The 14,846-nt window shown below is 31.1% G+C and overlaps 1 protein-coding gene across 1 annotated transcript; it reads right to left on the reverse strand.

The window, feature by feature from the left end:
* Nucleotides 1–110: 110 nt before the first annotated feature.
* On the reverse strand, nucleotides 111–14,402 carry brox (BRO1 domain and CAAX motif containing). Its single transcript, XM_051139082.1, has 13 exons — nucleotides 14,285–14,402; nucleotides 11,632–11,745; nucleotides 11,149–11,255; nucleotides 10,933–11,029; nucleotides 10,429–10,524; nucleotides 8,842–8,914; nucleotides 8,533–8,638; nucleotides 8,350–8,439; nucleotides 6,557–6,642; nucleotides 6,245–6,326; nucleotides 5,299–5,449; nucleotides 5,033–5,192; nucleotides 111–3,325 (listed from the first exon to the last, which is right to left on the reverse strand). Exons 2-13 carry the CDS (start codon nucleotides 11,730–11,732, stop codon nucleotides 3,239–3,241), a joined length of 1,236 nt encoding a protein of 411 aa, XP_050995039.1. The 5' UTR covers nucleotides 11,733–11,745; nucleotides 14,285–14,402; the 3' UTR covers nucleotides 111–3,238.
* Nucleotides 14,403–14,846: the final 444 nt, after the last annotated feature.

The raw sequence follows: 14,846 nt of genomic DNA on the forward strand, positions 1-14,846 counted from the left end.
GTATAATCTTGATATACTCGTATTGCTAGTATTACACAAAGATTGCACAGGTATGAACCACATGATTTCAAAACTCATGCACGTCTGGAACAAACGCTGCTCAAAACAAATAGCTTACACACATTTTAATGGGAAAAACCATTAAATGCATGACTGTGAGTTACAGTTTGACATCGTAATCTGTGAGTATATATGATGATGAATACATATCCATACAACTGCATAGATGGCAAAGCAAATAATTACAAAAACTAAAAGTGATCGTGGAGTGTCCTCTTACAATGCTACAGAAAGTCTTGTTCAGATTTGTGTTAAATAAATATACAGCAAAATATCAGACAATCATTTACCCTTGATAAGCACACAAACTCTTCATTTTCAGTATGCGTTCGCATATGAATTACAGCAGGGGCCAAAATAACAAGCGAGAAACATTTAGTCATCATTTCTGTACCTGTAGCCGACGTGAAAGTGCATATAGTATCGCTGAAGTTTTTACAAGTGTGACTCTTGAAATGAAGCACCAGTGTCACATTTACTAACTCAAAGACGGTTAAACATATTTATACAAATGTCAGTGTGGAGCTTACAGAAAATAAACAACCAACCTATCCAATTAAACCAGCAAAAACAACCGGGAAGCTGAATTTCCTGTCACAGCAAAGCAGTTCATACACTGTAAAAATCTATTTGTTGATTCAACTTACAAAAACGTTTAGTCAACTTCAAATGTTAAGTTGTACTAAGTGACAACTTAAATATTTGAGTTCATTCAACAAAGTTTAACAAACCAAACTGTCACTGTAAAAAATAAAAAACACAACTTGTTGAGTCAGCTTAAAATAATTTGTTACCCTGCTGCCTTAAAATTTTAAGTTCAGTCAACTCAAATAAGTTTATTAAGTTGATTGAACTCAAACATCTAAGTTGTCACTTAGTATAATTTAACATTTCAAGTTGAATAAACTGTTTTTGAGTTGACTGAACTTAAAATTTTAAGGCAGCCACAAATTATTTTAAGTTGACTCCACAAATTGTTTTTTACAGTGTAGTCAACTCAAATATCTAAGATTTTACTTAGTATTTCAATTTATTTGAGTTGACTGAACTTAAAATTTTAAGTTGACTCAACAAATTGTGTTTTTTACAGCGTATCTGGATTATTTAGACAGGTTTCAAATCAGAAGCAAATAGTTTTTTCATAAATGACTGTAAATATATACACATATGGAAATTAAGTTGATATGAGAGATGGTAAGATTATAATCAGACCAAAGCTCATGGCACTTCATGTCACCCTGTTAACGAGGATGAGTTTAATTAACTACTCAGGCCATGACAAATATAATTGGGAATAATCGTTCTGTTCTTTTCATAACCCAACCCAAAGAAAAATGTGCTTGTCCGCTCCTCCCGCTAACAAATATCAACATACAGCAGATATTTTGAGTGCAATAAGTGAGTTATAGGCAATAATCATTTATTTTATTAAACTAATATACTGTGTTGTACTGTAATGAATCTCATCTTATATTTTGTATGAAACCTATTTTGCAAACACTTATTTATTGCATTATGACATTATATGCATGACGATATATCATTATACAATGCAATATATATTTATGACAATTAAGCACATTTAAACCACAGATAATATATATATATATATATATATATATATATATATATATATATATATACACAACCGCTCAAAAGGTTGGGATCTGTAAGACTTGTAATGTTTTTTTTAAAGAAGTCTTGTCAAGAATGCATTTATTTAATCAAAAATACAGGAAAAACAATAATGCTGAAAAATGTTATTGCAATATAAAATAATAGTTTTTATTGTAATATGCTTAAAATATAATTTATTCCTGTATAAGCTAAATTTTCATCAGCTGTTACTCAGTGTCACATGATCCTTCAGAAATCATTCTAATATTCTGATTTATTATTAGAATTTATATTTTAGAATTTCAATGTTGGAAACATTTTTTTGGAACCTGTGAGTCTTTTTTTAGGAATAACAAGTTAAAAAGAACAGGATGTATTCAAAATATAAATCTTTTCTAACAATGTAAATCTATGCTGTCACTTTTAATTAATTTAACACATCCTTGGTGAATAAAAGTATTAATTTCTTATTAAGAAAGGATAAAAATGTACTAGCCCCAAGCTTTTGAACAGAAAAGATTCTATTTTAAATAAATGTTTTTTTTTAACCTTTTATTAATCTAAGAATTGTAAAAAAAAAAAAAAAAAAAAAAAAAAAAAAAAGGCTCACAGGTTCCAAAAAAATATTAAGCAACTCAACTGTTTTCAACACTGATAATAAATCAGTATATTAGAATGATTTCTGAAGGATCATGTGACACTTAAGACTGGAGTAAGATGCCGAAAAATTCAGCTTTGACCACAGAAATAAATTAGACTTTTAATGTATATTAAAACAGAAGAACGTTGCTTTACATCGTAATAATATTTCACAATATTTATGTTTTTTTCGGTATTTTTGATCAAATAGAAGCATTGATGAGCATTAGAAACTTATTTAAAATACATTAAAAATCTAACTGATTCCAAAATTGAGCGGTAGTGTATATATATATATATATATATATATATATATATATATATAACAATACTGTAGTGATGAGGACAATGTGCTTAACTGTCATGAAAATAATGTTATAATGCAATAAATATTCATTTTCTTTATGCAAGACATATTTTCTTTTTTTTTTTTTTAATGTTGAGGTGAAATCTGATGTTTCTTTCTGAGACTGTTTTTGCATTTGCATTGAACAATGGATCATTTTCCAGTATCACTATGAAGAATAATATATATTTAGTTTTATGAATTTAGTGAAGTTATTCTCTAATCAATGGACCCGATAAACCTTAAAATCATCTTCTGACTAAAATCACCTATATTCTGCTACAGAGAGATAATCAAGTACAAATCAAATGGTCGTATAATTCAGTTTCAAACTGGGTTATTAGGATTAACTGTTCGTCAGATTAGTCACGCAATCCTTCATTAGAACATGTGTCGTTTGTAGACGAAACACCTTAAACAGAATCTTATCACGAGACAGACGCCACTGTTATATCACTATGTTATATTGGGATATATCTGAGCAGGGGAGAGAATTACACAAGAGAAGATTACAGACTCCTCCAGATCTCCAGGACGTCACATGCTTCACCTGTCTGTCGATGCTTCAGCGGGAGTTTAAGAGATGACGCAGCCCGTGTCCTTCTGCGGCTTCAGATCCGGCTCCTTCACCGGCTTTATCTCCTCATCGTGCTTCGCTTTCGCCTGGAGAGAGGAAAATCATTTAAAAATGTTAATATTTTAAGGTTTTAGCTTGTTGTAAAAATAAAGCGCCAAAAAAAAAAATGAGATTAATACTTTTATTCATCAAGGATGCATTAAATTGTTCAAAAGTTACAGTAAAGATGTTTAATGTTACAAAAGATTTCTATTTCAATTAAATGCTGTTCTTTTGAACTTAATATTCATCAAAGAATCATTAAAAATAAAATGCATCACAGTTTCCACAAAAATATTGTGCAGCACAACTGTTTTCATCATTGATAATAATCAGAAATGTTTGTTGAGCAGCAAATCAGCATATTAGAATGATTTCTGAAGAATCATGCGACATTGAAGACTGGGGTAATGATGTTGAAAATTCAGCTTTGATCACAGAAATAAATTACATTTTAACATATATTCACATAGAAAACAGCTATTTTAAATTCTAATAATATTTCACAATATTACAGTTTTTCATGCATTTGTCAAAATGCAGTCTAAAAGAAAAAAAAATCTTAACAACGCTATACCATATACAGATGAGGTCAAAAGTTTGCATACACCTTGCAGAATCTGCAAAATGTCAATTATTTTAGCAAAATAAGAGGGATCATATGAAATGCATGTTATTTTATAAGATATCTAACATCATAAAAGATGTTTACATGTAGTCCAGAACACAAAATAATAGTTGAATTTATAAGTTTACATACGCTTCATTCTTAATACTGTGTTGTTGCCTGAATGATCCACAGATGTGCTTTTTTGTTTAGTGAAAGTTGTTCATGAGTCCCTCGTTTGTCCTGAACAGTTAAACTGCCTGCTGTTCTTCAGAAAAAAACTTTTTTTTTTTTGGTTTTTCAGCATTTTTGTGTATTTGAATCCAACAATGACTGTATGATTTTGAGATGCATCTTTTCACACTGAGGACAACTGAGGGACTCATACACAACTATTAGAGAAGGTTCAAACACTCACTGATGCTCCAGAAGGAAAAACCATGCATTAAGAGCAGGGGGTGAAAACTTTTGAACAGAATGGAAATGTGTAAATTTTCCTTATTTTGCCTAAATATCATTTTTTTTAATTTAGTACTGGCCTTCAGAAGCTACAGAAGATACTTACATGTTTCCCAAAAGACAAAATAAGTTCAATTTACCCTGATCTTCAAATTCCGCTCTTAATGCATTGTGTTTCCTTCTGAAGCATCAGTGAGTCTTCGAACCTTCTGCAATAGTTGCATATGAGTCCCTCAGTTGTCCTCAGTGTGAAAAGATGGATCTCAAAATCATACAGTCATTGTTGTAGGGTTCAAATACACAAAAATGCTGAAAAATCAACCTGAAGGATTTTTCTGAAGAACAGCAGGCAGTTTAACTGCTCAGGACAAACAAGGGACTCATGAACAACCATCACTAAACAAAAAAACAGCTGTGAATCATTCAGGTAACAATACAGTATTAATCAAGCGTATGTAAACTTTAGAACGGGTCATTTTTATAAATTCAGCTGTTATTTTCTCTTATGGACTATATGTAAATGTCTTTTATATAAAGTATCTTATTCAGGTCAGTATTAAATAAAAAAAGAAATGATTTTGTACAATCCCTCTTATTTTGGTGAAATAACATTTTACATACTCTACAAAGTGTATGTAAACTTTTGACCTCAACTGTATAATTTATGGGAACGGAAATCTCTCCTCACCTTGTCTTCTTTGGGTCCTTTGGTCAGGTCAAAGGTCGCGTAGACTTCAGGCGTGCACTGAGCGTTGAGAGGCGGCAGCTCGAATGCAGTCGGTTCAGCCAAACCGTAACTGGCCTTCAGTTCCAACGCTGGAGCTTCAGCAGGAACCTTATGAAAGTAACTGACACAGAAATCCAGCTGTGAAAATGGAGCTCTCTAGGAATCGTTTTATCATTCTGCTGCATTTGCATGTTAAATGACATTATCTGAACCCGTGTTTGACTCACATGAAGCCGTTCTCTCTCTGGCATTTCTCCAGGGTGTTTTTGATGAACGTGCCCAGTTTCTTAAAGAAGAGCTGTTCGGAGGGTTTGGCCGTGCTGCCGGGACCCTTCATCTGACGGTACTCTTTACACAAGGCTTCAGCGCGGGAGTAAACTGAGACACAAAAATTCATTACAACCATTAAAAGGAAGGATTTCACAGAGAAAACTAAAACTAAAAACCATTACCTCATCATTTTAGAAAAATACACTGTAAGAAATATATTCAGTTGCAAATAAAACAAAGATTATCAGTGTTTTACAAGAAAATACTATATTTTTCTACTTTAAAATTTCAAATTTATTACTTGCCATTTCTTTGTAATTAATTGTGAGATTTACTACCAATTTCTGAGTAAAAACGGTTTATATACTATTCATTTTTTTTTTTCAGTGTATGTATATTTGAACTATTATAACCTTTCTAATGAAAATAAAAGAAACATTACAAATGATCTTTCTTTGATATAAATAACAAAATATGTCTTTAAATGTAAAATATGTCCATTAAAATACCCAACAGTACATCAAGTGTGACCCTAGACCACAAATCCAGTCTTAAGTGGCACTGGTATATTTGTAGCAATAGCCAAAAATACATTGTATGGGTCAAAATTATCGATGTTTCTTTTATGCCAAAAATCATTAGGATATTAAGATCATGTTCCATGAAGATATTTTGTAAATTTCCTACCGTAAATATATCAAAACTTAATCTGACTAGCAATATGCATTGCTAAGAACTTCATTTGGACAACTTTAAAGGCGATTTTCTCAATATTTAGATTTTTTGGCACCCTCACATTACAGATTTTCAAATAGTTGTATCTCGGCCAAATATCGTCCAATGACAGGGTGACATATATGGCTAAAATATGATAATTTGCTGAGGCATTCATCTTTTGCGTACATTTCTCGGCCTCCTGCAGGGATCGTATGGCCTCTCCACATTTATCCCCTGCGAGAAGAGTCTGTCCATGATAGCAGTGGGCCTGCACATAACATAAACAAATCGTACAGTAAGTTATTTATTGCATTAGTGTGACCAATAGTGATCGTATCCAAACACTCCACTCGTCTTCCATTGTTCAAACTAACAGAAAGACATGTCCGTATTGCATGTTAAATTATTATTTCATTTAAAATGACCTAGAAACATCAATCATTTAATGCCAAATCATCACAGAGATATCCAGATGTTCTCAGGTTTAGATAGACTCACATAAGCCATGTAGAAGTGCTGCTTCAGCTGCAGGTATTTCTTCCATTTACTGCTGCATTCTGGATCCAAAGTGTTCAGAGTGTGATCTAGGCCAAAATAAAACATAATCTTAAAAATAATATATAATTTTATTATACAGTGCTCTAAAATATTTCTGAATATTTCTGTATAATGACTAAACTGCATGTTAACAATTGTCTGAAAGGAATTATTTCAATGTCTTACGTGTCTCTCTGCACTCTCAACATGATACAGTCATTTTAATCCAAATCAATATTCATATCCATATATTTATTTATTTAAATATTATATCAATTTATATATATTTGGCTCTGCATGACCCTTTACATATATTCTATAAATATATTTTGTAAATAATCTCAGAAGATTATATGGTACGACTTTACAAGATCTTATTTGTTAACATTAATTAAGGCATGAGCTAACATGAACTTGAAAAGAAATTAATGTTAATTCATTGTACATTAAAGAACTTTTTGTAACATTTTCAAAATGTACTGCTAAATGCAGTTACAGTAAATGATAAAAAAAACTAAGACAAATGATTAAGAAATGATGATAAATTATTGTTGATAGTTAATCTTAACTAATAAAACCATTTCTGCAAGAAAAAAAAAAAAAAAAAATATATATATATATATATATAGTACAATATTATTGCAATTTTAAATAATTATTTTCTATGTGAAAATGTTAAAATGTAATGTATTTATTACATGAATACATTTTATGAATAATATAAGATTATAGGAAGACTTTACAAGATACATTAGTTATGGCATTAGCTAACATTAGCAAATCATTTTAGTTCATAATCAATACAACTTTTTGTAACATTTTCAAAATTTATTACTAAATAATAAATAACCTAAGATTAATAAATGATGAAGTATTGTATATAGTCCATCTTAAATGAAATCATACATGTATATATGTATGTGTGTGTATATATATATATATATATATATATACACACACACATACATATATACATGTATGATTTCATTTAAGATGGACTATCCTAATGTATCTTGTAAAGTATATATATATATATATATATACACACACACACACACATATATATATATATATATATATATATATATACATATAAGTAATATTGTAAAATATTATTGCAATTTCAAATAATTGTTTTCTATGTGAATATCTGTTCAAATATAATTTATTTCTGTGATCAAAGCTGAATTTTCAGCATCGTTACTCCAGTTTTCAGTGTCACATGATCCTTCAGAAATCATTCTAATATGCTGATTTGCTGCTCAACAAACATTTATGATTATTAGCAAAGTTAAAAACCATTTGTTTTGGTTCATATTTTTGTGGAATCTGTAATACATTTTATTTTTCAGATTTTTTTTAAGAATAGAAAGTTCAAAAGAACAGCATTTATTTGAAATACAAATCTTTTATAACATTATAAATGTCTTTACTGTCACTTAAAAAAAAAAATGTATGTCCCCTTGCTGAATAAAAACATTTATGGGCCGCTAATTTTTTAATGGAAATCAGTAATATAAATATATATATATATATATATATATATATATATTTATATAAATAACGTATTAAATATTTTACAATTATATATATATATATATATATATATATAATGTATACACAATAATACAGTAATATATACACACACAAACATATGTAAATAAATGTAAAATATTTAATACGTTATTTCAATTAAATATATAAGTGATAGTTCACCCTAAGTTTTAATGCACAATATCAGTCTCTGAACCTACCAGCCTTTTGGTAGAAGTTTGCCGTCTCGAATGACAGCGCTGCGATGAGGGAGGCGTTGTGCTTCAGCTCGATGGCTCTGGCGATGGTGACTAAAAACAGAGACACAAGAACCATCACATACATACACACACACACACACACAGAGCAGCTCTCCAGCGATCAGGACTATCAGTGTGTTTTACCCTCCTGAGCCTCTGCCTGACTCTGCACAATGTAGGTGTCAATGACTCGCGGCTCCAGGTCTCGACCCTTCTCTGCTGGAGTGATGAGCCGAGGAATATGAGTCTCCTGACAGGAAACACACCACATGAGCACATTCAGCAAGAAAAGACAAGTAACAGAGACAATATATTACCACTGCTTGAGCAGTAGGACAGTCATAACCATGCTTTGGAGTGATTTGACCAAGTTTTAGGGGTTTTAGATACTCTGTGTGGTAAAATAAATCTCTATAGAATCTCTGTTGCTTTTCCACAAAATAAACATTTTACCTTGAGGGTTTTAAATATTCCAGCAGCAATTTTCAAACTCTTGTGAACGTCTTTGGCTTCGTCCTCTGTGATGCTGCAATTGAAAACAAAAATAACTTTTCTTTAATAAAATACTCAAATAAAACATTCTGTTTTAATTCATTACACTTATAATTGTATTACATTACACACTAGAGTACAGTCTGTCAGTTTAATTTGTGATAATAACCAGCTGACTGTACATAATTTACATAAACTCATTCATTACACGCCAACTTACCAAATAAATACATAAAAAAGAAATAAACAAAATATTGATTTTGAAATTTAAATAATTTTATAATGTTCGATCTAAAATACAGCAAAAGCAGTAATATTGTGAAATATTTTTACTATTTAAAATAACTGTTTTCTATTTGAATATATTTTAAAATGTAATTTTTTCCTGTGATTTCAAAGCTGAATTTTTAGCATCGTTACTCCAGTCACATGATCCTTCAGAAATCATTCTAATATACTGATTCGCTGCTCACAATACATATATTATTATTACTGTTGAAATAGCTGAGTAGAATTTTTTTTCAGGTTTTTTTGATGAATAGAAAGTTTAGAACAACATCTATCTGAAATAATTTTTTTATAACATTATAAAAGTCTTTATCATCACTTTTGATCAATTTAAAGCATCCTTGCTAAATAGAAGTATTCATTTTTATAATCTCTTTCTCCAAAAAAAAACAAAAAACAAAAACACATTTGTTACAAAAGCTTATTATTTTAGATAAATGCTGATCTTTGGATCTTTTTATTCATCAAAAAATCCTAAAACAAAATGTACTCAAGTGTTTTAAATATTGATAATAATAATAATAATAATAATAATGATAGATGATTTCTAAAGGATCACGTGACACTGAAGACTGGAGTAATGATGCTGAAAATTCAGATTTGATCACAGCAATAAATTACATTTTACAATATATTAAAATAGAAAGCAGTTATTTTAAATAGTAAAAATATTTCACAATATTACTGCTTTTGCTGTATTTTGGATCCAATAAATGCATGTTTGGAGAGCAAAAGAGACTTCTTTAAAATCATTAAAAATCTTACCATTCAAAAACTTTTGACTGGTAGTGTACTATTATAGAATTTATCACTATTAGTCAGATTTTTCATTAATTTCAGTTTCAAATAATTTAAATTATTTTTATTAATTTTAGTTTAAGTTCTAGTCACTTTTCAATACTTGTAATTTTATTTATTTTTTTATTTAGCTTTTATTTTTTGTTTAATTGTCATCTTTTTCTAATTACTTTCTTATATATAAAGATAAAGGATGTTATTTATTTATTAATGCATGTTGTTTTTTAAATAGTTTTACTTTTAGTTGAAAAATGACACAGAAAACTATGTAGAAACTGGTTGCCTGGTTTAAAATGTGGAACTATTTTGGACTTCACACCACATCAAATACGTCCATCTGTATGTGTACGACTCTAGCAGCTGTAGATGCAACTTCATATAATAACATCATATAACATTTTAAAATCACAGAATCCTGTCACAGACCAATCATTCCAAACAGCAGTAACACATGTAACTTACTTCTCCTTTCCGGCCAATCGTGAGGCAAACTTGGTGTACCAGAGGGCGACATTAAACGCCATAGACACCAGCTCAAAAACAGCATCCTGCTGGGCACTGAAAAACACAAATCAGATTTAATTTTGATCAAAACATGTCACTTTATGTCCAATTGAACTGTCATTTTAAAATACATTCGCAGATTATATTTGAAATTGGTTGTTTTTTGTTTTAATCTATTATAGTTTCTAAAAGTGTAACAATGAATAAATAATTATTATAATGTATTATAACTGTGTTTACAATTATAAGGCATTATAAGGTGCATTACATGGCCGAATTAATGCATCAAAATACTTATATAATCCATTTACAAAAGCTTCATGTTTTGCTCTTTTTTGTTTACTTTTTTCACTAGTTGATGAAATGTAAAATATAGGTCCCAAAAAAGGAAACCAGTTGAAAACCACTGTGCTAAACCACAAAACCACATAGTGTAACAGTTTCCGGATCTTTCAGAGTCACCTTGCGATATTTCCCTGTAAAGTGTCAGTCCATTTGAAGTTCTGGATGAAGCGGAGCTTGTTCTCTTGTGTGGTTCCATCCAGCGGCAAAATTAATCCTAAACAACAACAAAACAACAGCAGCATGTCTCTAAACAGAATAAATGGAAATGAATAAAAAGAAGCACGTGCAACATGGAAATATCTGACCCGAGAGGAAATAAAACAGTGCACGAACCTTGTAAAAGAGCAAAATATTCATCACTGGATTTCTTCATGATCTCTGGGGAACATGTGGCATCTGTGAACATGTCCAGCAGTCGGGCCCGTGTCGTTCTCAAGTCACTAAGACACAGATTTAACATTTATATTAGACAAATGATCATGCACATACAAGTAGGGTGACCATACATACTATTTTTCCCAGACGGGATTTCTAAAATGCCTCAAATATATCCGTGTTTTGGCTTTGTTGTCCTATTGACATGCTCTCTACATATTATATGCATGCATATTTGCATTGTTTTGGCCGTTCTTTGTAGATTGTAGACTTCTTATGTGCCATGATTGGTTGACTGGTCTTCACACTATTGATCAAACTATTGGAAAACCAAGCCAAAATCTGGATATTTTAGGCAATTCAGAAATACCAGTCAGGAAAAGACTACATATGGTCGCCCTAACATACAATAAATATATAATATCTGAATAAAATGCTCACTTGCAGATCTTATTGGCAGCGGGGCTGGATGCCACGCCGTACAGGTTGAAGGACACGGGCGCTGTGGCTTTCAAAGGGTTTCGATGGAACCAGTGAGTCATGGCGAGAAGATACCTGAATGAGAAGAAATGTAAAGAAACAGGTAAATATGTTACCTGTTTCTGATGCAGAAAAGCTAGTTCATGCATTCATGAGCTCTAGACTGGACTATTGTAATGCACTACTAGGTGTTTGTCCTGCATCTTCAACAAACAAGCTACAGATAGTCCAAAATGCAGCTGCTAGAGTCCTTACCAGGTCAAGAAAATATGATCATATTACCCCAATTTTAAAGTCTCTGCACTGGCTACCTATTAGGTTCCGCATCAGCTACAAAATAGTACTTCTTACCTATAAGGCACTTAACGGTTTAGCTCCTGCGTACCTAACTAGTATTCTACCACGCTACAATCCATCACGCTCCCTAAGGTCGCAAAACTCTGGACTGTTGGTAGTACCTAGGATAGCAAAGTCCACTAAAGGAGGTAGAGCTTTTTCGCATTTGGCACCCAAACTCTGACACAGCCTTCCTGATAACGTTTGGGGTTCAGACACACTCTCTCTGTATAAATCTAGATTAAAGACACATCTTTTTAGCCAAGCATTCAAATAATGCATCTCATAAACTTTTCCTGCAGCTATATCTGATCAAATGCTCATTATTAATCTTTTAGCTCTGGTTTAACAAATCTTCCTTTTCTTAGTTTGAACAGCAGCTACGCTAATTATGTTCCTATTTGTTCTCTGTTTTGCCATGGGATTGACATCCCATGGTAACTAGGAATTCACAAGCTCCAGTCTGGATCCAGAACACTTAAGAAGAGATGATGTCAACCCCACAGAGGACTTCAGATGATGCCAACCCTGAAAACATACAGCACTACCGAATTCTGCTACTAATTTATAGTGTTCTTTGTCTGTTTGATTACGTCATTAATTGATCTTTACCACACATCTCTGCCATATGTACATCAAGTACATATATTGTAAAAATGTCAATTTGGTGTAAAGCTGCTTTGCAGCAATATGCATTGTGAAAAGCGCTATACAAATAAATTTGAACTGAATTGAATTGAAAATATTTCATTCAATTTTATTTGCTGTTTTATGATCACCACCAAACATCCAGTGTAAAATCTGGATCCTGACCATCTGAGAACCACTTTTAGTTGACTAAAACAACTTGATTAGACATGACTTTCCATATAACTCAGTCCTCACAGATGTTACTAACACTGATATTTTCAATGCTTGTGACAGATATACAAGTTATAGGCAACTAAATGAATGAACATACACTACCAGTCAAAAGTTTGTGAACATTAAGACTTTTCTAACGTTTTCTTCTGCTCACCAAGCTTGCATTTATTAATCCAAAATACAGCAAAAGCCGTAATATTGTGAAATATTTTTGCTATTTAAAATAACTGCTTTCTATTTCAATATATTTTAAAATGTAATTTATTCCTGTGATCAAAGCTATTAATTTTTAACATCATTACTTCAGTCTTCAGTATCACATGATCCTTCAGAAATCATTCTAATATGCTGATTTGCTGTTCAAGAAACATTTTTGTATTATTATTATCAATATTTAAAACAGTTGAGTACATTTATTCAGGATTTTCTGATTAATAAAAAGACCGAAATATCAGCGTTTATTTGAAATGAAAAGCTTTTGTAACATTATACACTATACCATTCAAAATCTTGGAGTCAGTATTATTTTGTTTTATAGAAATTAATATTTTTATATAGCAATAAATTGTTTAAAAGTGATGCTAAAGACATTTATAATGTTGCAAAGATTTCTATTTCAGATAAATGCTGTTCTTTTGAACTTTTTACTCATCAAAGAAACCTGAAAAAAAAATCTACTCAGCTGTTTTCAACATAACAATAATAATAATAATAATAATAATAATAATAAAAGTTCTGAAGGATCATGTGACACTGAAGCCTGGAACAATGATGCTGAAAATTCAGCTTTGAAACCACAGGAATAAATTACATTTTAAAATATACTCAAATAGACAGCAGTTATTTTAAATAATAAAATATTTTAAAAAATTTTGCTATACTTTGAATCAAATAAATGCAGGCTTGGTGAGCAAAAGAGACTTCTTTAAAAAAAAAACATCAAAAATCGTACTGTTCGAAAACTTTTGACTGGTTGTGTATTTCACATCTATTAATATAAGCAGTGCATTTTCCCATTAAGAAGCATTATTTATTGACAAAACAACACTTTAGAGTTCAGATCATAAGATCAAACTACAGTTTATCGGTTCAGTGAATGATCAATGAGTCATTTGATACGGCAGCTCTATTTATAACATCTCGGCCTTGTTTATCTACAGATCTATATGAATGAAAACGGACGTAGATCCAATACATCGGTTAGAAAACCACCTACAGTTGATTCTTTATCGTCTACAAATGAAAACTCACTGACCTGAAATCTTAATGTTGTTTATAATATGATTAAAACCTGAGAGAAATCAACTGAGTCAGAGACTCGCTATTCAACAGCAGTAAACACAGTAGCTACGCGCTCAAATCTTACAGTAGATTCATAATGCTTGTTTGAAATAAAATAGAAATGGGTTTATACCAGAAATATGTCGACTGTCAGATGTTTGTTGTTTTAATCGGCAACACTCCAAAGATGTAGATCAGGAAACGCCAAAACAATGAACGCTCTTCCTGTATGACGTATATCGGGCGCTGACGTCATGCACACGCCCATTGGTTTAAAACCCACGCTTACGTAATTATTTTGGTGCGTGTTTTGGTAGCGTTTTATCACTTGTTGTATTTGCACATTATCATTTTTGTTTCTTGAATTAAGAGAAGAGTTTCTAACTTTATATGCATAAAAATAATTTGTATTTGTGAGTACAAATAGTCTAAAGGAAACGGATACAAATTTTACTTTAACAGAAAACGACTTACATAAGTCAGAATGACTTGGTGTGAGGAGGAAAAACAGCCATAACATTTTAAAACCCGTTTTTTTCCACCAACTAGCCAATTAACTCATTTTACTTACTGCAAAATTAAGGAAACATAGGTTATAGAATAAGATGTATTCATTTCTGCATCTTTTTTATTGCTCAGAAAGAGTATACAAACAATAATACAACCATAAAAAATTATAGACAATGACAAGAAGT

The sequence above is a fragment of the Labeo rohita genome, chromosome 20 (assembly GCF_022985175.1).
Source record: "Labeo rohita strain BAU-BD-2019 chromosome 20, IGBB_LRoh.1.0, whole genome shotgun sequence".
Classification (NCBI taxonomy): Eukaryota; Metazoa; Chordata; class Actinopteri; order Cypriniformes; family Cyprinidae; genus Labeo; species Labeo rohita.

Coding starts and splice junctions, on each gene's coding strand:
- brox (XM_051139082.1), bottom strand. CDS start 11,732: ATGACTCACTGGTTCCATCGAAACCCTTTGAAAGCCACAGCGCCCGTG. Junction 10,525..10,932: donor TTACAGGGAAATATCGCAAG/GTGACTCTGAAA, acceptor TGTGTTTTTCAG/TGCCCAGCAGGATGCTGTTT. Junction 5,193..5,298: donor CAGAGAGAGAACGGCTTCAT/GTGAGTCAAACA, acceptor TTTCTGTGTCAG/TTACTTTCATAAGGTTCCTG.